This window comes from Eurosta solidaginis, chromosome 4 (genome assembly GCF_040869045.1).
Source record: "Eurosta solidaginis isolate ZX-2024a chromosome 4, ASM4086904v1, whole genome shotgun sequence".
Classification (NCBI taxonomy): domain Eukaryota; kingdom Metazoa; phylum Arthropoda; class Insecta; order Diptera; family Tephritidae; genus Eurosta; species Eurosta solidaginis.
In genome coordinates, this window is record NC_090322.1 from 21429421 (window position 1) to 21454183 (window position 24763).

General features: G+C 41.3%; 2 protein-coding genes across 5 annotated transcripts in view; both read right to left on the minus strand.

Annotated features, from left to right (window-relative positions):
* The window catches only part of LOC137249252 (zinc finger protein 699-like), a 39663-nt gene extending 25116 nt beyond the window's left edge, over positions 1–14547 (minus strand). Inside the window, exons 1-2 of one of the 3 annotated variants that reach the window (XM_067780575.1) lie at positions 14372–14547; positions 13240–13773 (exon numbers count right to left, since the gene is read on the minus strand). In XM_067780575.1, coding sequence (XP_067636676.1) covers positions 13240–13773; positions 14372–14487 — 650 coding nt within the window. In that variant the 5' untranslated portion in view covers positions 14488–14547. Of the gene's footprint in view, positions 1–13239; positions 13812–14371 lie in introns of all 3 variants that reach the window. The other 2 variants (XM_067780577.1, XM_067780576.1) reach the window with 2 other exon arrangements.
* Positions 10112–12137, minus strand: LOC137247704 (putative nuclease HARBI1). Of its 2 annotated transcripts, XR_010951880.1 has the most exons (4): positions 11833–12137; positions 11332–11755; positions 11114–11262; positions 10112–11026 (listed from the first exon to the last, which is right to left on the minus strand). XR_010951880.1 is itself a non-coding variant. In XM_067778667.1 (3 exons), the coding sequence occupies exons 1-3, from the start codon at positions 11952–11954 to the stop codon at positions 11173–11175; spliced, it is 636 nt and encodes a 211-aa protein (XP_067634768.1). In that variant the 5' UTR covers positions 11955–12137; the 3' UTR covers positions 10112–11172. The 2 variants fall into 2 exon arrangements, 1 of the variants encoding a protein (XP_067634768.1); XM_067778667.1 differs by having other exon boundaries at positions 10112–11262.
* Positions 14548–24763: the final 10216 nt, after the last annotated feature.

Below are 24763 nucleotides of genomic sequence, written 5' to 3' on the forward strand. Positions count from 1 at the left end.
ATAGTTTTCGGGATCCGTCCGGGTCATTTCGGGACTGTTTCGGGATCAGTTGGGGACCCTTCGGTGATACTTTCTTGACTGTTTACGAAATCCCGTCGGGGTCATTTCGTGACTTTTTCTGGATTATTTCGGGATCATTTGGAGAGTTTTCCGGCATCGGTTCTGCATGGCTTTCGGGATCAATCTGGGATCCCGTCATGGTCATTTCGGGATTAATTGGGGACTCTTTAAGGATCATATCTGGATGGTTTTTGGGTTCCGTCCGGGATTTTTTCGGGATAATTTGGGAATCCTTTCGGGATCATTTCTGGGTGGTTTTCGAAATCCGTCCGTGATCCCGCCGGGGTAATTTCGTGACTTTTTCTGCACTATTTAAAGATCATTTGGGGACCCTTCTGAGATCATTTCAGGATCCGTCCGGGATCCCGTCAGGGTCATTTCGGAACATTTGTGGCACTATTCCAGGATAATTTGGGGATCCTTCCTGTATCATTTCTGGATGGCTTTCGGGATCCCGTCAGGGTTATTTCGGCACTATTCCGGGATAATTTGGGACCCTTCCGGCATCATTTCTGGATATCTTTCGGGATCCGTCCTGGATCCCGTGATGGTTATTTAGGGACTATTTCGGGATCATTTCTGTACAGTTTTCGGAATCCGTCCGGGATCCCGTCGGGGTTATTTTGGGAGTTTTTCGGGACTATTCCGGGATCATTTGGGGATCATTTCGCGACTCTTCGGGCATCATTTCCGGATGGGTTTCGGGATCCGTCCGGCATCCTGTCGGGGTAATTTGGAGAATATTTATGGACTATTTCGGGATCATTTGCGTACCCTTCAGAGATCAATTCTGGATGATTTTTGGGATCCGGCCGGGATCCCGTCGGGGTCATATCGGGACTTTTTCGGTATCTTTTTGGGACCCTTCCGAGATCATTTCTGGGTAGTATTGGGGATCCGTCCGGCATCCCGTCTGGACTATGTCAGGGTCATTTCGGGACTTTTACGGGATCATTACTGTATGGTTCTCGGGATCCGTCCTGGTACCCGTCGGGGTTATTTCGGGATCATTTTGGGACCATTCCGGCATCATTTCTGGATAGTTTTCGGGATCCGCCCAGGATCCCGTCGGGGTTATTTCGGGACTTTTTCGGGAGTATTCCGGGTCATTTGGGGATTCTTCAGGGATCCTTTCTGGACGGTTTACGGAATCCCGTCGGGGTCATTTCGTGACTTTTTCCGGACTATTTCAAGGTCATTTGAGGACCCTTCTGAGATGATTTCAGGATCCGTCCGGGATCCCGTCAGGGTCATTTCGTAAAATTTTTGGCACTATTCCGGGACCATTTGGGATCCTTCCTGTATCATTTCTGGATGGCTTTCGGGATCCCATCAGGGGTATTCGACACATTTTCGGGATAATTTGGGGACCCTTCCGGCATGATTTCTGGATAGTTTTTTGGAATCCGTCCGGGATCCCGTCAGTCCTTTCATCATCATTTCGGGATGGTTGTCGAGATTAGTGCGGGATCCCGTCAGGGCAATTTCGGGACTATTTCGGAGTCTTTTCGGGACCCTTCCGGATCATTACAGTATAGTTTTCGGGACCCCGTCAGGGTAATTTCGGGTATTTCTCGGGATCGTTACTGTATGGTTTTCGAGGCCCCGTCAGGGTAATTTTGGGACTTTTTCGTGGTCATTTGGGGACCATTCTGGCATCATTTCTGTATGGTTTTCTGGATCCGTCCTGGATTTCGTCAGGGTCATTTCGGGACTTTCTCGGGACTTCTTCGGGATCATTTTTGGGACCCGAATCATTTCTGGAGTTTTCGGGATCATTCCGGGACCCCGTCATTGTAATTTCGGGACTATTTCGGGATCATTTGGAGACCCCTCAGGGATCATTTCTGGATGGTTTTCGGCATTTGTCCGGGATCCCGTAGGGATAATTTAGGGACAATTTTGGTATCATTTTGGGACCCTTACGGGATCATTTAAGAACTCTGCAAAACCGGTAATTCAGCAGACATGACTTTTTAAATTATGAGCTTTTATGGCCATGCTGCTAATTATTCGTAATTAAAATCCGGTATGTTCTATCTTTAATATCTAGCACAGCTTATCGTTCTATTTTTGATTTTTAAATGAACCTTGTAACGAACGTTTAATACTATAATTACACTTTTTGTAATATTTTAACCAACCCGAAAAAGCCACACTATTTTCATCTAAAAAATTCTCTTTGGTTTTAGCTAATTGTAGTTTCACTCCTTTGTTCTATGAATAGTAATTCCTTTACACCTCATGTCAATTAATTTAACTTATGAACAAAATGTATTTTTTTAATTCGAAAAAACTGTATTGTTCTATTCACGTAAGCGTGCCTTTCAGGTTATCAGCTCATTTAGATATTTTTTTAAATCTATTACAAAAATAAAATACATTGACAAAAATGATTTTTAAACAGATATCTTGATTTTCTCCTTGCGGACGGGGCCGCGGGTAAAGGCTAGTATAATATATAATTTTCTTTTAGCCCTTAGTTCATTAATTAATTCACAACATAAAATATCACCCAGCGTTGCAAAATACCTCTCATATGACCTAGGTGGCACAGTGCAATAAATTTCTATTTTTAGTGCTGATGGAAGAATTTTCTACTATCACTAAATATTTAGTAGTATCTATACAGAATAATTTGGTCTTAAAAGTTCTAAAAACCTAATATTTTTTTTTATTTATTGTATCTAAAAAACAAAACGAGTAAAAATGTACGTGTGGTCTGCTTTCCCTTCGTATTTGAATACTTCCTAATGAAAGAAGATTCGCCACGGGTAGGTGAGGTTGACAATTGGGCTGAATAAGCTATAAATTTCGCTGGCAAACCCTTGAAAGGGTTGCGCTTCACAATCCTTTGAATCATTTGGGTGTTTTAGTCGCCTCTAAGGACAGTAATACCTGCGCTTCCCAAGGCAGTCGGTTCTATGTACCGGAGCGACTCGGGATTTTTCCCGACCAAGGACTGTCTTCTCAGTGTAACCCCATTTAATTTGTTGCGTCCCTCCCACAAATTGTTATCCTCTAATCAGCTCCTTGCAGCGGGACTGCTACATATTCTCTTGCTCCTGGAAGGTATCGAACCCAATCCGGGTCCGTCTCCTGATCCCGGTCCTGAGAAATGGTTTGCTGCATCTGCCGGAAAAGAATCTTTTTAGGACGGTCATACTATTTTCAGTGTGTCTCGTGTAAGGGATGGTTGCATCGGACAGGTTGTTCTGGGCTAGACCCCAAAACCAGACGTCCACGTAACTTCTATCAATCTTTTGTGGCTCCTTGCTTTTCACGTCCTAGGACGTCCCGAAGTCTGCGCCTTACCGCCTCCCCCCCCCCCCCCCCCCCCCCACTACCTTCCAGCAGCCCCGCTGCTCAGCAAGCCACAACAAGTACCCGCGGCCCACGGCGTCACCAACTCACACGGGTGCTCCCACTCATACCTACAATCTACATAGTAGAGTCGGGAGTAATGCCGACCATCAGCCCCTGCCCCCGTCTTCTTCCCCCCTCTTTTCCGGCAGCAATTGTGTAGGTCAGAGAAACAGACTCTTAGTCCCTACCTCCCTTTGCACCGTTTGCCAGCACAGAATATATACGTTTGCGACATCCGCCCAATGCAGCTCCTGCCATGGACGCTGCCACTTTCCTAGATGTTCTGGTCCCCGCGACGGCAACCCCTCGACGGGTTTCATTGCGCCATGTTACCAGGCCGCATACCCAAATACACCGGGTACCCCAATGCCTACCCAAGGACGTCTAGTCCAGGGCCACAACAGCAATCGCGTTCTGGCCTTCCACAACTCAGGCGTAGTCACCCGTCACTTACTCCCAGAGTGACGACGCCTTCCCCTATGCACTTCAGAATTCTGCAGTTAAACTGTAATGGATTAACTGGGAAGATCACGGAGATAGTCGACTTCATGAAGCGGCACAACATCCGCATTGCTGCGATTCAAGAGACTAAACTCACAGAAAGATCTGCATTTCAGACTTGTTCTGGGTATAATGTCCACTATTACGTAACTTACAATTAATTCGCCAGCCGTTCGCCATTCACCCAGGTTAGCTGCTATGCCGTGGAGGGCGCCGCCTCCAAATACTTGCCATGTTTCCAATATTGGTTTTATATTAATTTCGTTGGGCGCCGTCGCCAAACTTTATAAGGCATCGAGGTCAATAAAGTGTACTCAGATTTTTATATTAATTAAATTACACTTTATTTAAATAAAACTTTCTCGGAACGCGTCTGCACTTTTGAGTTGGCAAAATTATATTGATGGCGGTGAAACATGAAAAATGCCGAGCCATCATTGCCAGTCATTTTTAGTGTTTCACCCCACATATATCTTACTCTCTCTTACACGCTATATTTCAATGCTCATGGCATATTGTGTTGTGTTGTATTCATTTTATTTGTAACATTCACAATTAAATATTATTGAGAGCAACAATGTTGCGATGATGCCAGATGATTATTAAAAAGTTAAATTGGGGGATTTTATCCTCACACCACAGAAAAGATCGCGAGAGCGGAAATGGAGGCGGCCTCGCGTTTATCATACACCACACTGTGCAATATCATATATTTGATCCCGACATCGACCGCAGGGACAGTGTCTTAGAACGTCAAGGATTATCTGTCCGGTCGGGCGATGCAAATCTAGAAATCATCAACATCTACATCCCTCCTGTCACCTGTTGCCCCAGCGAATACCGCCCTGATATCAGCGGCGTACTCATTGGAAACAATCGCATTATCTTAGGCGATTTCAATGCCCATAACGATCTATGGCATTCAAACTTGCGGGTGGACAGTAGGGGTGAGATGTTAGCGGATCAAATAGAAGAAACGACGTTCTACACAATAAACGGAGACGCCCCCACACGTATGGTAGGAAGATGTCACAGTTCGCCGGATATTTCAATCGTGAGCGCAGAACTCGTAAACTGCGTCAACTGGCAGCCGATGGTAACATTGGTATCCGACCACCTGCCTATACTTATTTCACTCAAGCGTACCGCCGACTTCATCGTCACAGAAAAACGCACTTTCATAAACTTCAAAAAAGGAAAGTGGGACGAATACAAATCCTTTACAGACAACCGCTTTGCTGCCCTCCCTATCCCGACTGATGCTCGCCAAGGGGAGCGTGCTTTCCGCTAGGTCATTGAATCCGCCCCGCCTCGCTTCATTCCCGCCGGTAGAATTCCCGAAATTTTGCTTCATTTTTCGGCGGAAGCCGCAAACTTAGCGAGAGAACGTGACCTTATAAGACAGCTCGATCCCGGCGACCCCCAAATAAGGGATATAAACCAACGCATCAGAATGCTTGTAGATGAACACAAGCGGGCGAAATGGGAGGAACACCTAAGCGGTTGTAACCTCTCTGCCGGTGTAGGTAAACTCTGGTCCACTGTAAAGTCCCTATCGAGTCCGACTAAGCACAAAGACAAAGTTTCCATCGTCTTTGGCGATAAAGTGCTGTCGGATGCGAATGGGCGAGCGCTTTCTGCCGACAATATATAATGCATTCTACGGTCGACAAAAACAGACAGACGGCCAACAGACGCGCACATAAACATAAATTCAGCGCGTATCCAATTACTATCACCACCAAAGAGGTTGAGGACGCCATCGGTCATGCTAAACCATCCAAAGCAGTGGGCCCAGACAGCATAGCCATACCGATGCTTAAAAGGCTAGGGAAAGAGAATTTCAAATATTTAGCATATGTCTTCAACCTGTCTCTTTCCACCTTTGACATTGCCGAAAAATGGAAAATGGCCAAGGTGGTCCCGCTACTAAAGCCTGGGAAACCAGCTAACATAGGAGAGTCATATCGCCCGATATCTCCCCTAACGCCAGTAGCCAAGACGATTGAAGCCATTTGGCTCCCCTACTTCAAAGCAAATTTGCAGCTAGCCTGTCATCAGCATGGCTTTAGAAAACTCCATAGCACCACCACCGCGCTAAATGCCATTAGCACCCAGATAAATTGCGGTTTATATGAAAACCCCCACCAGAGAACAGTACTCGTTGCGCTAGTCCTAGCAAAAGCTTTTGGTACGGTCAACCATGGCACGTTACTGCAAGACCTGGAAGGGTCTACCCTTCCCCCAAGTCTTAAAAGGTGGACCGCAAATTATCTGGGTGGTCGGCAGGCAGCGGTGCAATTTAGAAACGAAACATCTAAACCAAGAAGAATTAAATAAGGGGTGCCACAGGGTGGTGTCCTATCCCAACTTTTGTGTAACTTCTACATATCAAAGCTACCTTCGTCACCAGAAGGAGTTACTATCGTTTCCTACGCCGACGACTGCACAATAATGGCCACAGGCCCAGGCCCACAGATCGATGAGCTTTGCAACAGAATAAACGGCTACCTCCCTGATCTCTCCAGTTTTTTCGCCTCGCGAAACCTGGCATTATCACCGACAAAATCCTCCGCAACCTTATTTACAACATGGACGTCCCAAATGTCGACTATTTTGAACATACACGTCGATGGCACTACGCTACCGACTGTCCTACACCCCAAAATCTTGGGTGTGACGTTTGATCAGGATCTACATTTTGGTGAGCATGCAGCCGCAATTGTAACGAAAATCCAGAGCCGTAAAAAAACCCTCAAATCTCTTGCTTACAGTACTTGGGGAAAAGATAAAGCAACGCTCATAACCACTTACAAAGCAATTGGCCAGCCGATTGCATGCTACGCGTCCCCGACATGGTCGCCAATCCTAAAGACCACTCACTGGAAGAAACTACAGGCCTGCCAAAATACTGCCCTCAGAACCGCCACGGGTTGTCTTCTTATGTCCCCAGAACACCATCTACATAACGAGGCGAGAATACTCCCCATCAGGGGGAGAAATGAAGTGCTAACAAAACAGTTCCTGTTGAACACCCAGAAACCTGGGCATCCCAACAGACATCTGATTGATGAGCCAACACCGCTCAGGGGCTTAAGGGGTCATCTCCGTAAGCATTATGAGGAAATACGGCACCTGAGAACTCAGCCCTATGAAGCCAAAAAACACATGCAGGTTAGGGGGGGACAGAATGTACCCGCGTCAGGTATGCCTGTCGTAAGAGGCGACTAAAATACCAGATTCAAGGGGCTGTGTAGCGCAACCCTTCAGGTTGCCAGCGTAATATATAGCTTCTCCAAACCCAATTGTCAACCCCACCTATCCGCGGCGAATCCTGCTCCACTAACAGACGAGGCTCTGGTGACCCTAAGCTCCTCGTGGAACTTGGGGTTGGGGAGGGAGGGGATGACCTGAAGGTTTAATGTGGCCAAATAAATCGTTCCCGAGATGGTCGGGCTAGCACCTTAATGGTGCTGTGGTACCGGAGCGTACCAGATCTGTATCCGGCAAAGGACCAGCACATCGATAACACTCCCCAAAGCCTTCGGCGAGCAACCTTATCGCTACAACAACAACAACACATACAAAATGTATTCCCTGCTTGCAATGTGTCCCCACATGACACCAACCATCTCTTTAACCAACGCCACTAACACCCCTCTCATTATGGTCCACCCCTGTTGAAACAGCAAGTTTCTTTGGACTCCCGTTAGAGGATGCTGATGGCAATTTGTGATCGGTCACACCTATTGGATGGGGCGAATCACTGCTACAACAACAACACCAACAACAACCTTTTTGGCCGGGATTCAAGGGGTTATGTAGGCCAATATATAGCTTCTCCAACCCAATTGTCTTGGCCATACCGCCCTCCCACCCCTTAGATCCATGAGGACTTCGGGGTCGACAGAGCCTGGGCAGTTAATGAAACGGGATTCGCTACGGATAGGTTAGGTTGACAATTGGGTTTGGAGAAGCTATATATTGCGCTGGCAACCTGAAAGGGTTGCACTACACAACCCCTTGAATCTGGTATTTTAGTCGCCTCTTACGACAGCAGCAAAATGGCTGCAATTGTCAAAAAATGTTTCAGCCGAGAAAACCTCCAGTGATTGAATCATGGGTCTTTCTGAATATTCTATAAATGTCAGCATAATCTTCTTACTTGGTTTTGTTGGTATATCGAAAGATCTAAAAAAGTCAAAATTTTGAGTTTAATCAATTTACAATTAAACGTGCGATGTAGTAGGGCTTCGATATTTGGACTGTCGGTTTCTATCACAAACAGAAATTCAAACATAATATTGTCCAGCCCTTTTGGCGCCCTGCTAGACAGCTGTCAGTCATTTGAGGCATCAATTGACAGATATGGCTGATGGAAATTTACATCACAGCGTAAAGCAAAGGCCCCTATTATGAGCATTTTTCGATCTTCGATCTTCGCTGGCTATTGACCATCGAAAATCGAAGTTGAAATTGGTATTATGACACCTCATCTATGTCGAAATTTTCGTTGTGTATCTCATGATTATTATTACATTATGGTGTATCTAAACTTCAATCGAACAAGGTTTTGTTGACGACGCCGAACGAAAGTGGTGAGTACAAAACAACAGCTGGAAAGACTCATTTCATTAATGGAGGAAAATCCCGTGATAGCAAAAGGAACTTGCACAAAAGTCCAATCTATAAAAAGGTGGGAAGAGATAACAGCGGAGCTTAACTCCCTGGGACCAACCGTAAGAGAGACAAAGAAGTGGATGAAGGTAAACTAAGGAATCATAGATGTCTTTTCAGCATAAAAAAATTGTTTTTTTTTTGTCGTTTTAGGTGTGGGCTGACATGTATGTATGTATTTATTTGAAAATTTATTCCTAGCACAACAATTTTGACAAATTATTTAGCAGTGCTAGTCATGACCATAACCGTTTAGACGGTTAAGCGCCAATTAAGTAAGTAAGTAAGTCATGAATAGCATGATCTATAAAAATTGAACATTTATAATAATAATAAATTAGATTAATAAAATTAAATTAAATATAACGGATAATAGTGAAATATTTATGTATGTAAATGTAAATCTTAAAACTAAAGAAAAGTAATTAATAAATATTAAAAGACAGCAGTAGTGATGATAACCTTTGGCTGGTTATAGATCGAATAGTATTTAACAAATAAAGAAAGAAGACACAGAGAAAGGAAAAGGACTTAGAAATGAACATTTTAACAACAAAAATTTTAGATCCAGTTTAAGAGTCGTTAAAAAATGATGTTAGCTCTTTTTTGAAATGCAGAGCATTACTTAATAGTCGAAGACTTGTAGGTAGGGAGTTCCAAAGACGTATTGCAGTAACAAAGAATTGGCGCTCAGGGGTTAGCGTGCGGTATCTAATGTGCTTAAGAAGAAGCGCCGATCTTGATGATTGCAGAAAAGTAAGCTTACGATATAGATAGTCAGGTTCCTTCGTGTGTATCAATTTATGGAGGAAAGACAGTGTTTTGACTTTTAAAAGATTTTCGAAAGAAATGTTTAGCAAGCTTTCAGCATGTTGTGATACGTGGTCAAGTCTTTTCAACCCATAAACATATCTAGCAATGTTGTTGTAAACAACATTTAGTTTGTTCTTGCACAGATAGTCACAGTTTGAGTAAATCACACAACCATGGAGTAGCGTAGGTATTAAGTACGCTTTAGCCAGAAGTAGTCTTATGTGCAAAGGCGTGAAATACTATGTTAACCATAGTGTACGAAGCATTCCATACACTTTTCCAACCGTTCTAAAAATATGGTCTTTCCATGTCAATGTTTTGTTAAAAATTGCACCTAAGTTTTTCACCGTATCTACGTATTCTATAACGGAATTGTCGAACACTACATTCTCTAAATCATTAGTGGGAAAAGACCTTCTATGAATAACAATACATTTTGACTTATTTGGGTTTATACATAAGCCATTCATTGTAGCTCATGAAAATATTTGATTCAAATCGTGGTTTAATTTACTTATGTACAAGCTAGTTTGATCACGAGGACAACACGTAAACAACTGCACATCATCAGCGTAGATATGAACATTACAATACAATGAAGTCGAAAACGAAAATGTCGGAGAACATGGTGGAATATCGCGTAACTGGTGGTGGGCCAAACAGACTGAATACATATACGCACGCAGAAGAGGCTATAATGGGCTTACTACAGCTTCACACCAGAATACAGAACCTATTGAAGATTTGGAGGTAAGCGAGCATAGTGTTGCTGTTGTCGAGGAAAGGCCATGGAGAAATACCAGAAGAAGAGCAAACCAGTGATCAAAAAAGGTTCCTTAAAGAAATGCTCGAAACTCTAAAAGAGACTGAAAAATATGCGGAAAGGACGTATGCGTTGAAGTATTATTATAAGAAACAAATGTTAAAATTAAAAAAAGAGAAGCTTGAATTGTACAAGCTTCAAATGCAAAAATAGAATTCCACTCCGCGCTATATCTGCAATATGACCTGAATTATGTTTTGTGTTAACTAATAAATTGAAACTGAAGTGATATTTTTTTTACCTAGTTTAGAATAGAATCAAGCATAGCTTTTAAGTATTATCAATGAATTTACCAAATATTTTTTTAGTCTAAGTATATACACAAATGAATTGAAAACGAAGAATATAAGTGCATATACATAAAAATATATTTACAGGAATAATAGTTTTATATTTAAATAAAACTGATTGACTACAAAGTTCTTAATATTTGATTTCTGATTCCTTCTGCTTCTGAGTTCATGGTTGATTCTATTTCGGCGAGTGTGATATCATGGTCGTGCTCCTCATCTGAAAGTTCTTCTACAGAAATTTCTACTTTGTAAAACATGCAAATATTGTGCAAAGCTGCACACACGTTTATAATCTTTGTTGCTTTTTCTGGTGTGTAGTGAAGGGCTCTTGCCTGCAACAAGCACCTAAACTTATTTTTTAAGACTCCAATTGTTCGCTCTATGACATTTCTACCTTTCGCATGCTGTGTGCTGTAAATACGTTGTGCAGATCCATCTTCAGTATTTCTGAACGGGGTCAGTAAGTATGGCTTTAATGCATATCCAGCATCACCTGCACGGGAAAATTTATGTTTTATAGGAATACATTTAATCATATGTAAAAAAAAGCATATAACAAGAAGCCAGGTGTTGCGAATACCATCTTGATGTTGCTGTTCCAAATATGAATTCAATGCCGGCATATTGAACACCATAGAATCATGTGTTGCTACAACAACAACAACAATCATGTCTTGCTCCCGGACATTTTGCATTTATGTATCGTATAGTCATGGAATGGTCGCAAACCTTAAAACATATAAAGATAAATATTTATGCATTTACAACCTGAAATTAATATCACATTGGTATATTTACAATCATGGCATTAATGCTGTAGAATCCTTTTCTGTTGTTGTACAAATGTTGTAGTTCTTTTTTGGGAGCAACAATCTTAATATGCGCGCCGTCAACACAGCCAATAATCCCTGGAATTCTGCTAATGTTAAAGAAATACAATTTAGCTTGTTGCAGTTCAGCTTCGTCGTAATTGGACTTTATCCATCGTTGACAAAGAGAGTTTTCCAATATATTTAACACCTCTGTTAGCACCACAGACACCGTGGGTTGTACCAGTCCGAATGTATTCTCGTTCCCAATGCTCAATTGGTAGGATCCCTGAGCACAAAATCTGAGAAGTGTGGCCAATTTTAGAATGGTTGGTATAGATTTAGCTCTTGAGCATTGCTGCAGTAGATTGTATGTACTGGACAGCAAGTCCATGAAAGCTTCCCTGGATAGCCTGAAGTTTTTGATAAATCAATAAACAAAATTTTCATTGTTACACATTCAATTTCTTGTTTGAAATGCTACACTTACGCTGCGGAATTCATTTCTAAAGGATTGGAAGCATCCCTCAATAGTTTTCTACTTCTGGCTAATTCCAATATGCTTTCCTCCTCATCTGACGAATCATCGAACCAAAAATCCGTTGAAGTCATGTTTTTATATGTCAAGGCTTTTTTTTTGTTAATTTTTAGGTTTATTTATATTTTCTTTACTTTTTTGCACTTTTGCTTGTTTATTTTTTTTGTTTCACAGCTGATAGAAATAAGCTATTGTCGATGAAACGATCGAAATTCACAATGACGTTAGTCTTCATCGAACGCGCGTCATAATACCAAATGAAAATTTGTTCGATGAACTCGTTCGACCACAGTCGAAGATCGAATTTGTCTCATAATAGGGGCCAAAGTTTCATCAGGTTGTTAGAAGCGACATGACAAACTTGATGTAAACATTGTGTATACGTGTATGCATACATATACACACCATGGTTTTCCATACGAATAAAAGGAAAAATTTATGCGAGTGTGTTAGTGTTGTCAAATATTCTGTTAATGTGTTGGAGTTTCCGTCAGCTCTGTTTGGCAGGGCGGTTATTGCTCAATTATTAGCCGAAACTGCGCGAACCAAAAACAATTTTCGAAAAATTTCAATAATCGAGAAGTATCAAAATTTGAAGGAAAGTCTCGAAGTATAGTTTTGTAGTCCACTCAATTTTACGGTAATAGTGCAGTTTAGGGGCCCACCCTAAAATTGGGCCTTTTTTTTAGTGAGGTATCAAAAGACGCGTATTCACGTCTAGATCAAGAATCCGAAAGCGGAAGTTAACTTTTTTTACCCGTTCAAAAGATATTAATCTGCGGGTACTTCCGAAACCGGAGGTGGGATCCATAGTATTTTTGACCAGAACACCCTTTTGCGCTGGCGGCCTTCGGCCGCGCTTATAACAAATAACCTGGACTACGCCATGCCAAGTCCGGGTGTGTGGTATAACCGTGGCTACCGCCACGGTGATGCAAAATTTTTTTTGTGGGTACAACACAAGAACAACCACATGAAAATCGCCAACTTCAACTGCAAATATCTCCTGACAGAGATACAATTTTTTTTCCGCCTTCGGATTATTGTTCTCGAGATTAATACGCGTCTTTTGATACCTCACTCGAAAATCTTGGCCCAACTTTAGGGTGGGGCCCCTAAACTGCACTACTGCCAATTTTACTATATAAAAGTAGAAGGAAAGATCCTCTCTAAAAAAAGGAGCACTTTTTTCTTACATTTTGAAATACTATTTTCCCCGTCGCATACGCCCCAACTCGAGCATTTTCCGAGACACCCTAAGATGATGCGGGCATTGCGCTGAGTATCTTAACCCAGCTAATAGGCGCGATATATATACATAAAACAGAAAGTTAGCAATATAATCCTTATCATACTTACGGCATAGTTACTTTTTGCTCTTCCGTTGTAAATTCCTCTTTGGTAACACAGGTTGTTGAATGAATTGTGTCGCTATATTCAGTATTTTCTTCATCATCTTCAATGGGCTCGTTTTTGATAAATTCGCTTAACTCGTCTTGCGTATTTTCACAATAATCCAGCAATTGTTCGTTGTTTAGTAATTGCTCAGCAGTACTCCGTTGTGCTGATTCCGACTCAATTGCTTGCTGTCTGTCTTCAAGAGCCGTGTCGGTTTCTGGAAGAAGCGAGCTTTGAGCAGTGCATTTGGGCTGGCAACTACTCAGCGGGTATGCACCTGTGTCGTTTGGTAATACTTCATCTTCAATCGCTGCCTCCATCATCGACATGTTTAAATCTTCCAATTTTTTAGAAACCATTTCTCGCATCTTATAGTCGGATTGCACGCACAATTTTTGGAACTGATACACACTTATCAATTTTTGCAAGCAATTACAACAAATTTCTTTTGGTAGCTCGTCACTTAGCTTCACTTCCACTATTTGGGGTATTGTGCTGGATAACAAGTCAGCTATTCGTAATTCGTCGCATTCCTCAATAGTTTCAAAGATAGATTGGTGTTGTGGTTCAGTGCTGGGTAATAGTCTAGTTGAGGGGTCGACTGCTAATACGCTACCAAAAATATCGAGAGAGGTGTCAAAAGACGCGTCTTGACATCAGTATTAATAATCCGAAGGCGGAAAATAAAAATATTAACGCGTTCAAAAGATATTAACATAAAACCGAAAAAAGACCCGCGGGTACCTCCGAAACCGGGGGTCGGATACATAGTATTTTTGCGCAGAACACCTTTCGGCGTTGGCGGCCTTCGGCCGCGCTTATAAAAAATAACCCTGGGCTACGCCATGCCACGTCCGGGTGTGTGGTTTAACCGTGGCTACCGCCACGGTGATGCACAATTTTTTTGATGGGTACAACACAACAACAACCACATGGAAATCGCCAACTTCAACTGCAAATATCTCCGGACAGAGATACAATTTTTCTTTTCCGCCTTCAGATTATTGTTCTCGAGGTTAATACGCGTCTTTTGACACCTCTCTCGATATTTTTGGTAGCGTATTAGCAGTCGACCCCTCAACTAGACTATTACCCAGTGCTGCCTTCAGACGTCAAGGCTTCCAGTTTAATCATACAGGTCCGACACAGATAATCTATATATAGACCACTTGTATCCATTTGAGCGAGTGTATCTGCTTCAGTAAACATTATAAAAACACCAGAGTACAACACTAAAAGTGGCTTAGGGATGAAACGATACTATCAAACATTGTGAATGATGACAAAGTGTGATCTCTTCTGCATAAACATCAAAATTCCAAAGTGATTGGATCACCTGATTCGTATTTGACTATCGCTGTCTCATTCTGTATCTATTTCTATCACCCGCTGAAGATAGGCGCCGCCATATTGAACAGCCTGTCAAAACGCTGAAAAGTAGCCACATTGAACAGCCTGTCAGGCAGTTGACAGATAAGAGATCACACTTTGTTATCATTCACAATGCTATCAAATACAATTAGCACCCCTATTATGAACTCGTACGATACACGATAAACGCTTGCAATCTGTTCTACCGTATTCAAAGAGTATATATTTGTTAAGAGGCGTCACTCGATACTTTTGTTGTTGCCAAAGCAACCCTGTCATGCCGAATGTGATTCTCAAGGAAGTTTTGTTTAGTTTTCTTTAACTGCATCCTTATCGTTTATCGTGGTATTGCCATACGTTAACTATCGCATACGCTGTTCAATTTTCTACGCTAGCTATCGCTGATAAATTTTTCCACGATACGTTGGGAACTATTTAAATAAAAGTAAATACACAATTATTACATAATCCAAAATAATCCAACTACAGCCTCATTCCCAACACTCTGTTGCAAGACCCTGGGCAAGAAGCCTGAAAGTGGCACAAACCTTCAAAATATTTGGGATGGGTGGCCTATTTTTACGGGCGCGCAAACTGCCTTCTATTTCTGTTAAGACATACTCTGACATCAATTTTGTTTATTAAACTTTTTTTACTTTTAGTATGTCAAGTACTTACAGTGTAGAGTTCATTTCAAGAAGATTGGAATGATCTCTCAATTTTCTTCTTTCTGTGGAATCTATGCAAGTTCCGTCAATTTGTTCATTTGAGTTTATATAAAAGGTAACAGAGGTTGCATAAAACATTTTATTATAACAGCTTTTAAAAACTTTTGCCACTTTTACGTACAAGACAAATGAATTGTTAGTATTTACGTTTTGTTTTGCTATCTGTTTCGTATAGATTCACAAAAATTTGTAAACAAAACTCTCCTGTCATTCACAATAGTACATCTATCGGGCGTGTGGAAATCGCAATATGAAAGCTGATTTTTTACGATACGCTAGGAAGCGTTTATCCTCTATCGTATGAAAATTCATAATAGGGGTGTAAGTATTTAAACTTTTAACCAGATACCAAGAAAATTTGTAGTCGATACTTTTGCATAGAGTACTCGGTACTTTTGCATCGACTATTCAGGTATCGGAGAAAAGTAGTTGTATCGACACACACCCGATACGCTCGTATCAATTAATTTGGTTATTACTTACTATATTGGAATTGTTGGCGGCCGCCGTGGTGTGATGGTAGAATTAGAAGAAAATTTTTCTAAGCGGGGTCGCTCCTCGGCAGTGCTTGGAAAGCACTCCGTGGGTATTTCTGCCATGAAAAGCTCTCAGTGAAAACTCATCTGCCTTGCAGATGCCGTACGGCGTCGGCATAAAACAAGTAGGTCCTGTCCCGCCAATTTGTAGGAAAAATTAAAAGGATCACGACGCAAATTGGAAGAGAAGCTCGGCCTAAAATCATTTCGGAAGTTATCGGGCCTTACATTTATTTATTTATTTTAATATTGTGTTTCCAAAATTTCACCCGCTAAGGTGATATGATATTTTTGTGAATTAGAATCTCAAAATGCTATAAAAGGATGACGGTTTAGGATTTACAGGGCGGTGCACTGCAAATCTTTTAGTATCCGAAATTGTAGATGGTGGTTTAAAAAGATGAGTTTTATGTCAATTGTTATGAATTCGCATTTTCGGTGGAAGCAGTAAGGAAGGCGGTCGGCATGATGTGTTGGTATACATTGGCTAGTCATTGTCGGCTGGGCGGGTCCTTGCCAACCTTACTGTTCCTGCGCCATAAACAGAAAAAAATGCCTATCATGCCTATCAAAACTCAACTGCCAAAAAGCGCAGGGACGACTCAAAACGCTTATAATTCAAAATAAAACAACATCCGGCCGAACCGGATGTCACAGACAGACCGTTAACATTCAAAACTTTAAATTCAAATTCAAAAAGAAGAAACTCAAAAAAAAATCTAACGCAAAAGGAGACAAAGCTAACCGAACCGGAAATGACCGGTTACTAACTGATAAAATTTTAAAATCAAAAAAAAAAAAAACGCTGAAAATAAAATTAAAAAAAAAGCTGAAAAGGGAAAATAAACAAAAGGGCCGAAAATACATGGGGGCGCCGCGGGTGGTGTTGCGACGCCCGGTGCTTATGTCCCACCCTCAAAAAACCATGGCCACCGACGCACCTATAATTTCGGTGGCCCCTTACCTGGTAACCCTACGTGCCTTCTAAATGAGCCAGAACACCAGCATTCCCATTTTAATTACAAAGTTTATTCAAATTTCATTATTATTAACGTATGTATGCTACAAAAAAAAATTTTACGGTAGTACAGGTTTCTTAACCAGGGCTACCGCCTAGGCTCCAAAGCCAAAACAAGGCTGCTTATAGCATCGTCCCAAGACAACTTCAGAACAAAAAAAAAATGTTGAACTACGAGCAGCTATTTACGCTATGAAAATGTATGTAATTGCGTATAGCATATAAAGGGAGAGAAAAAAAAATGATCCAACAGTTTCCCATTTTATTGGGCCGAAATTGAAAACGAAATCTAATATGAATATTTAAGTCTGGCTAAGTTTGTCCTGTTGGGGGTTCCTTTCTTTTCTCTTACTTTTGCTCGTAATATTTCAAGCTATACCTATATTTATGTCACCCCCTTTTTTTTTGATAAGGGTTATAAACGCTTGGTGTGAGAAAAAAAAATGTAATTAAATGTGCTTATGGATAGTAAATATACTACATACAAAGTAAAAATTTGGTTTAATGCCCTTTTTTTGTTATTCACAAAACATATTTTAGGGCTATAAAGTTTGGATACAAATTCCGATAATTGGGGCCCCCTTACAGAATTATTATGTTGTTGTAGTAGAACTTATTTTGAGTTTAACAAAATATCAAATTGGTATAACGCATAGTATAATGACACTAATATGTAATATGTACTAAGAAAATTTGTTATAAAAGCAATTAAGATTAAATTTGGGGTAAATCATACCCCTCGAAGAAATCGTTTCACATATTCAAGTAAAACGTAAACTTTTAAATTCATACTAAATAATACTCATCAACGAAATCGTTTTACATATTCGAGTAAAACGTATACTTTTAAATTTATAGTAAATTTAACGGAATCGTTTTACATGTTCAAGTAAAACGTAAACTGTTTTGCATTTACCAGTCAGTGCTGGTATTGTTTTTTTTTTTTCTTGCGTCTAAGTTAATTAAACCTCTTTAACTTAACTTTACGTTACGTCTACTTTTTTAACTTTACTACATGTTCAAGTAAAACGTGAACTTTTAAATTTATAGTAAAATTAACGAAATCGTTTTACATGTTCAAGTAAAACGTGAACTTTTAAATTTATAGTAAAATTAACGAAATCGTTTTACATGTTCAAGTAAAACGTAAACTGTTTTGCATTTACCAGTCAGTGCTGGTATTGTTTTTTTTTTTTCTTGCGTCTAAGTTAATTAAACCTCTTTAACTTAACTTTACGTTACGTCTACTTTTTTAACTTTACTACAAGTGGATGCTGCTTGCTCTCTTTAACTTAGGTATATGCATGTATGTATGTATTACATGTTAAGATTCTATACTAGGGTTATAGCCTTAAATTTGAATATGTTTGTATTGTCACGGATATTAGCATCATTAAGTTATCCCATCACTAAGGCGATGCTAAGGCCATGCCAAGCAGTATTTACGTTAATAATCAAATCAAGTATACACATATATAAGGCAGCCCAGAGAGATGTCACACACAGATGCATTTACTTATACGCCTATGTGCGCGCGAGAGACTGTAAACTACAAACATTCACATCAATAATTCAATCTTTATGTATCTACATAAACGAATAAATAATTGCGTCTACACATATGTACCATGTACGAATACGAGCAGCGGAGAGTCAATGCGCAAACACATGCATATATCTGAGAAGTTTGAGAGCTACTGGACTAGTAGATTCTGGAAGCGCCTAAAAGATGTATAAAATTGTGCAATTTTAGTTATAGCTGAGAAGTTTGAGAGCTCATGGACAATGCTAGTACATTCTGGAAAAATGCGAACGAGGAAACCAAAGGGTATAAAAGGCAACAGATGAAGAGGCGCTGTAATTCAGTTTGAGTTGAGCACTCAATCAGTTATTGATTAAGCCCGCGATCTGGCGGCCAATAGTAGAGTTTAATTTGAGTTATCAATCAGTTTGGTTATTAAGCCAGCGAGTAGCAAAGTATAAGTGTTATTGTGAAGTACTTTAATAAAGGCCATTTTTCCATTCTTCAATATTGGAGTTATTTATTCAACAGTTTAGTGATTCGAACTTAGCAGAGGATTGCACATAAGAGGATTTGCAGCAAATTCGTTACAATTGGTGTCAGAAGAGGAATTGTTGAATAAATTCCAGAGGACAACAAGGACATGGCAAGGTTCAGTGAATTGAAGATCCAGCAACTAAAGAAGGAGTTGGAGAGCCGTGGATTGAATACAAGCGGCGTTAAACTCGAACTTCAGGCACGGCTACGAGAGGCAATGGAAGCAGAAGAAATTGATGTGGATGACTATGTCTTTTATCCTGATGAGGACGAGACAACAGCAAAAATTGAAGAGAAAAATGAAACACCGCAGACAATGGCGAACACAGACCTGAACATGATGTTGGCTGCAATATCGGCACAAATGTCCGAAATGTCATCACAAATATCTACCAACATGTCGTCACAATTGGCATCCCAACTGGAATCGCAAAAGACAGAAATAACATCTCAAATGTCATCTCAGCTGGAATCGCAGTCGACACAGATAACATCAAAGATGGAAGAACAAGAGGAGCGCTTATCATTGCCGGTGGCACAAATGTCTTCACAGTTAGAAGCACAGGAAGAAAGGGTAACATCAAAGCTGGAAGCGCAGGATGCAAAAATCGCTCAATTTCAGGCAGAAGTCGATGATTTGAAGGGTCGTATGGAGCAGTTACAATTAAATCGTCCAGCAGTTTCAGCGAGTAATCCAAAGGTAAAAACACCATCCTTTGACGGTTCTGTTCCTTTCCAGGTCTTTAAGCTACAGTTTGAGAAGACCGCAGCAGTGAACAACTGGAATGTGGAAGATAAAGTTGCCGCACTCTTCGTGGCGTTGAAAGGACCAGCTGCCGAAATCTTACAGACTATTCCAGAGTACGAACGGAACAGTTATGACGCATTGATGGCTGCTGTAGAACGGCGATACGGAAGCGAGCATATGAAACAGATATTCCAAATTGAGTTGCAAAACCGCTACCAAAAAGCAAATGAGACATTGCAGGAGTTTGCTTCAGATATTGAAAGATTGGCTCATCTTGCAAATGCGGACGCACCCGTGGAATACACTGAAAGGGTAAAAATTCAGAGCTTCATAAATGGCATACGAGATGTGGAAACGAAGCGGGCTATATATGCGAATCCAAAACTAACGTTTGCTGAAACGGTATCGCATGTACTGACTCAGGAAACAGCCTCACTTTTGAGTAAGCCAGCGTACAAAGCTCATCGAGTGGAAGTGGAAAAGCCAGACTGGGTAGACGCAATTTTGGAAGCATTGAAGGGTACGCAGCAAAAGAATAATGATGCAGTCAAATGCTTTAAGTGTGGAAAGCCAGGGCATATTGCGCGTTATTGCAACACCAACCCTAACAGTTCCAACAATGTGGGTGGTCGTAAACGCAGAGCAGAAGGAGATGAGCAAATCTCCAAGACAAATCAATCGTTAAACTAAAGCGAGTCAGCAGCAAGGGGCGACAGCTGACTCCCTCAATTGAATGCCCCATAATCTCTATCTCACAAATTGGAAGAAGGTCGAGCAATCTTACTGTCGGAGGACATATGGATGGAAAAGAACATTTACTGACTGTAGATACGGGTGCATCTCATTCCATCATTCGAGCGGATTTAGTCAACAAGAAGATAAGACCATTGCATGGAGCAATATTGCGTACAGCCACTGGAGAAGACACCCAGGTAATTGGAGAAATAGAATGTGAATTAGCAATTGGGAACGTTACGGTACTACACAATTTTATAGCGGCAGGTATTGATGTAATCATAATTGGAGTGGACTTCTTAATCAACCAAGGCATCAAAATCGATATGCAAAGCAAGACGATGCGATATAAGAACATGGATGTGCCACTTAATTTCGGCTACGAGAGAGGCTACAGTAGTAAACGAGTGCTGGTGGAAGAGAGTCAGCAAATACCACCAAAATCAGAAGCAGTCATCTGGGCAAAGGTTGATGGAGATAATGGGACAAACAAATTGTGGGTTGTCGAAGCAGCACATAAATCAGCACTGAACATACTTGTAGGAAAAACCCTGGCTATGACAAAGCAAGATGGACGTATTCCGGTAAGAGTACTAAATGAGTTCAAGTCACCATTCAATTTGACCAAAGGAGCTATTTTGGGAAGATGCCAAGAGGCCGAAGTAGTTATTAACTGTGAACAGCTCCAGGAATACGTTTCATCTAGTAATACTGATCTTTCAAATGATATCACGGCATGGACGCATGGGCTAGAGGAAGCCTATCAGAGTAAGGCAAAACAACTGCTCATAAAATACGCGAACATATTTGACCAGGATGGTTCCAAACCAGGCCGCACCAATGTTGTGAAACATCAAATTGACACTGGAGATGCGAGGCCGATCCGTCAAGCTCCACGTAGTGTTCCACTAGCGAAGCGGGAAGTTGTGAGTCAAATCATACACGAAATGAGTGACAGCGGGGTCATCGAACCATCAGCTAGTCCATGGAGCTCACCGGTAGTACTTGTAAAGAAGAAGGATGGAAAAATGAAGTTTTGCGTGGACTACCGGAAGTTGAATGACGTTACGAAAAAGGATAGCTACCCGTTGCCAAGAATTGACGACACTCTGGACTCGCTATCTGGTATGAAATGGTTTTCCACACTGGACTTGAAAAGCGGCTACTGGCAAGTTGAGGTGAAGGAGGAAGATAAAGAGAAACAGCCTTCAGTGTCGGTGATGGTCTTTGGCAATTTACAGTGATGCCTTTTGGACTTTGTAATGCACTAGCTACTTTTGAGAGACTCATGGACCAGGTACTGAAAGGACTACATTGGAAAACATGCTTGGTGTACCTGGACGACATCATCGTATTGGGCAAGAGTTTTGATGAACATCTTAAGAACTTGGAGGAAGTTTTCCGGAGAATAGCTGGCGCTGGTCTGAAGTTAAGTCCCGAAAAGTGTACGCTGTTTAAAAAGGAAGTAAATTATTTGGGCCACAAGGTAACTACAGAAGGTGTCTGTACAGCGAATGAAAAGATAGAGGCAGTAAAGGATTGGCCAAGACCACAGAACCTACATGAATTGAGAAGTTTTCTTGGGCTGTGCACATATTACCGCCGATTTGTACCAAATTTTTCCAGCGTAGCCCATATCCTCCATGAGCTTACAAGAAAAAACAAAGCTTTTGAATGGAAGGAGCAAGAAGTGGCTTTCCAAACAATGAAGGAGTGTTTATGCACTGCCCCAATGTTAGCATATCCGATTCCAGGAGCAACATTTATTCTAGATACAGATGCGAGTGGATATGCTATAGGAGGCGTTTTATCACAACTGGTCGATGGACAGGAGAAGGTAGTTGCATATTACAGCCGTTCGATTGGAAAACCAGAGAGGAACTACTGTGTTACGCGGACAGAGCTGTTGGCATTGGTAGAGTGCATTAAACATTTTCACAAATACCTCTACGGCCAGCGATTCCGTGTCAGGACAGATCACGCAGAGTTGAAATGGCTTCTGCAGTTCCGTAATCCGGAAGGACAATTGCCACGGTGGATCGAGCGACTACAAAGCTACGACTTTTCCATTGAGCATCGAAAAGGTAGTACCCATGGAAATGCTGATGCAATGTCACGAAGACCATGTAGTATGGAATGCAAGCACTGTTCAAAAGCCGAGGCTAAAGAAGACATTATAGATGTCCGGCTAATGAATATAACATGTACAGATGAATGGGACAAGGAACAGCTAAGAAAGTGCCAGCTAGAAGATGCAGATCTGTCACGTGTTATGCAAGGGCTCGAACGAAATGAAAGACCAAACAGAGAAGAGATGTCAGCAGAGAGTCCCATTGCGAAGTCATATTGGGCACAGTGGAACAGTTTAGAATTGATATCCGGTTGCCTTCATCGAGTATGGGAGAATGAGGATGGTAAATACAAGAATAAACTGATAGTTGTTCCCAGAAAGAGGATTCCTGACGTGCTCAGCGAGCTGCATAATGGTCCAAGCGGAGGTCATCTTGGAATCACGAAGACGCTCGAGAAGATTAAACAGAAATTCTATTGGGTTGGTTGCCGTCAGTCGGTCACTGAGTGGATTGCGAACTGCGAGGTTTGCAGCAGAGCGAAAGGGCCCAGAACACGAAGTCATGGCCAGATGAAGCAATATAACTCAGGTGCGCCATTTGAAAGGATCGCCATTGATGTCGCAGGTCCATTTCCTACTAGCAACCGCGGAAACAAATACGTACTGGTGGTTATGGATTATTTCAGTAAATGGCCAGAGGTATACCCAATCCCAAACCAAGAAGCAGAAACAGTAGCAGAAGCGGTTAAAAACGAATGGGTTGCAAGGTATGGTGTACCAATGGATTTACTTTCTGACCAAGGCAGGAATTTCGAATCAGCTGTGTTCCAGGAAATGTGTAAGTCATTGGGCATTCGAAAAACACGGACAACTGCATTGCATCCTCAATCCGATGGTATGGTAGAACGACTCAAAAGAACATTGGAGGAGCACTTAAGGAAAGTAGTAGACAAGTACCATAAAGAATGGGATACCCGCATACCATTATTCTTGATGGCTTACCGATCAGCAGTGCATGAGACAACGGGCCAAACCCCTGCAAAAGTAATTTTTGGCAATGACCTTAGACTGCCAGCTGATTTGAAGTTTGGGATAGATGCCAATGCGGAGAGAAATGTCAAGAAATCCACTAGTGATTTGGAAGAAGAGCTAAGAGAAATACATGATCTGATAAGGCAACGAACAAAGATTATGAGTGACAAGATGAAAGCCAGATATGATAAAGCAATTAATTCAGAAGGTTTTCAGAAAGGAGATTTGGTGCTGTTATACAACCCACAACGTAAAAAAGGTTTGTCCCCGATATTGCAGTGTAATTGGGAAGGCCCATACCAAGTTGTAAAACGGATCAACGATGTAGTGTACCGCATACAAACCATCGGTAAACCACGAACCAAAATGAAAGTGGTCAATTTGGAAAGGCTGGCAACGTTTAGATATAGAGATTTGTCTGATCGGGACGATCAGACTTAGGTGGAGGGCAGTGTCACGGATATTAGCATCACTAAGTTATCCCATCACTAAGGCGATGCTAAGGCCGTGCCAAGCAGTATTTACGTTAATAATCAAATCAAGTATACACATATATAAGGCAGCTCAGAGAGATGTCACACACAGATGCATTTACTTATACGCCTATGTGCGCGCGAGAGACTGTAAACTACAAACATTCACATCAATAATTCAATCTTTATGTATCTACATAAACGAATAAATAATTGCGTCTACACATATGTACCATGTACGAATACGAGCAGCGGAGAGTCAATGTGCAAACACATGCATATATCTGAGAAGTTTGAGAGCTACTGGACTAGTAGATTCTGGAAGCGCCTAAAAGATGTATAAAATAATGCAATTTTAGTTATAGCTGAGAAGTTTGAGAGCTCATGGACAATGCTAGTACATTCTGGAAAAATGCGAACGAGGAAACAAAAGGGTATAAAAGGCAACAGATGAAGAGGCGCTGTAATTCAGTTCGAGTTGAGCGCTCAATCAGTTATTGATTAAGCACGCGATCTGGCGGCCAATAGTAGAGTTTAATTTGAGTTATCAATCAGTTTGGTTATTAAGCCAGCGAGTAGCAAAGTATAAGTGTTATTGTGAAGTACTTTAATAAAGGCCATTTTTCCATTCTTCAATATTGGAGTTATTTATTCAACAGTTTAGTGATTCGAACTTAGCAGAGGATTGCAAATAAGAGGATTTGCAGCAAATTC

Bases quoted from the DNA above. Each gene is read 5' to 3' on its own strand.
- LOC137247704 (XM_067778667.1), bottom strand. From the start codon at position 11,954: ATGACTTCAACGGATTTTTGGTTCGATGATTCGTCAGATGAGGAGGAA. The intron at 11,756-11,832 runs GTAAGTGTAGCA...CAAAAACTTCAG, and splicing joins TTAGAAATGAATTCCGCAGC to GCTATCCAGGGAAGCTTTCA. The intron at 11,263-11,331 runs GTAAATATACCA...ATATGTTTTAAG, and splicing joins ACAGCATTAATGCCATGATT to GTTTGCGACCATTCCATGAC.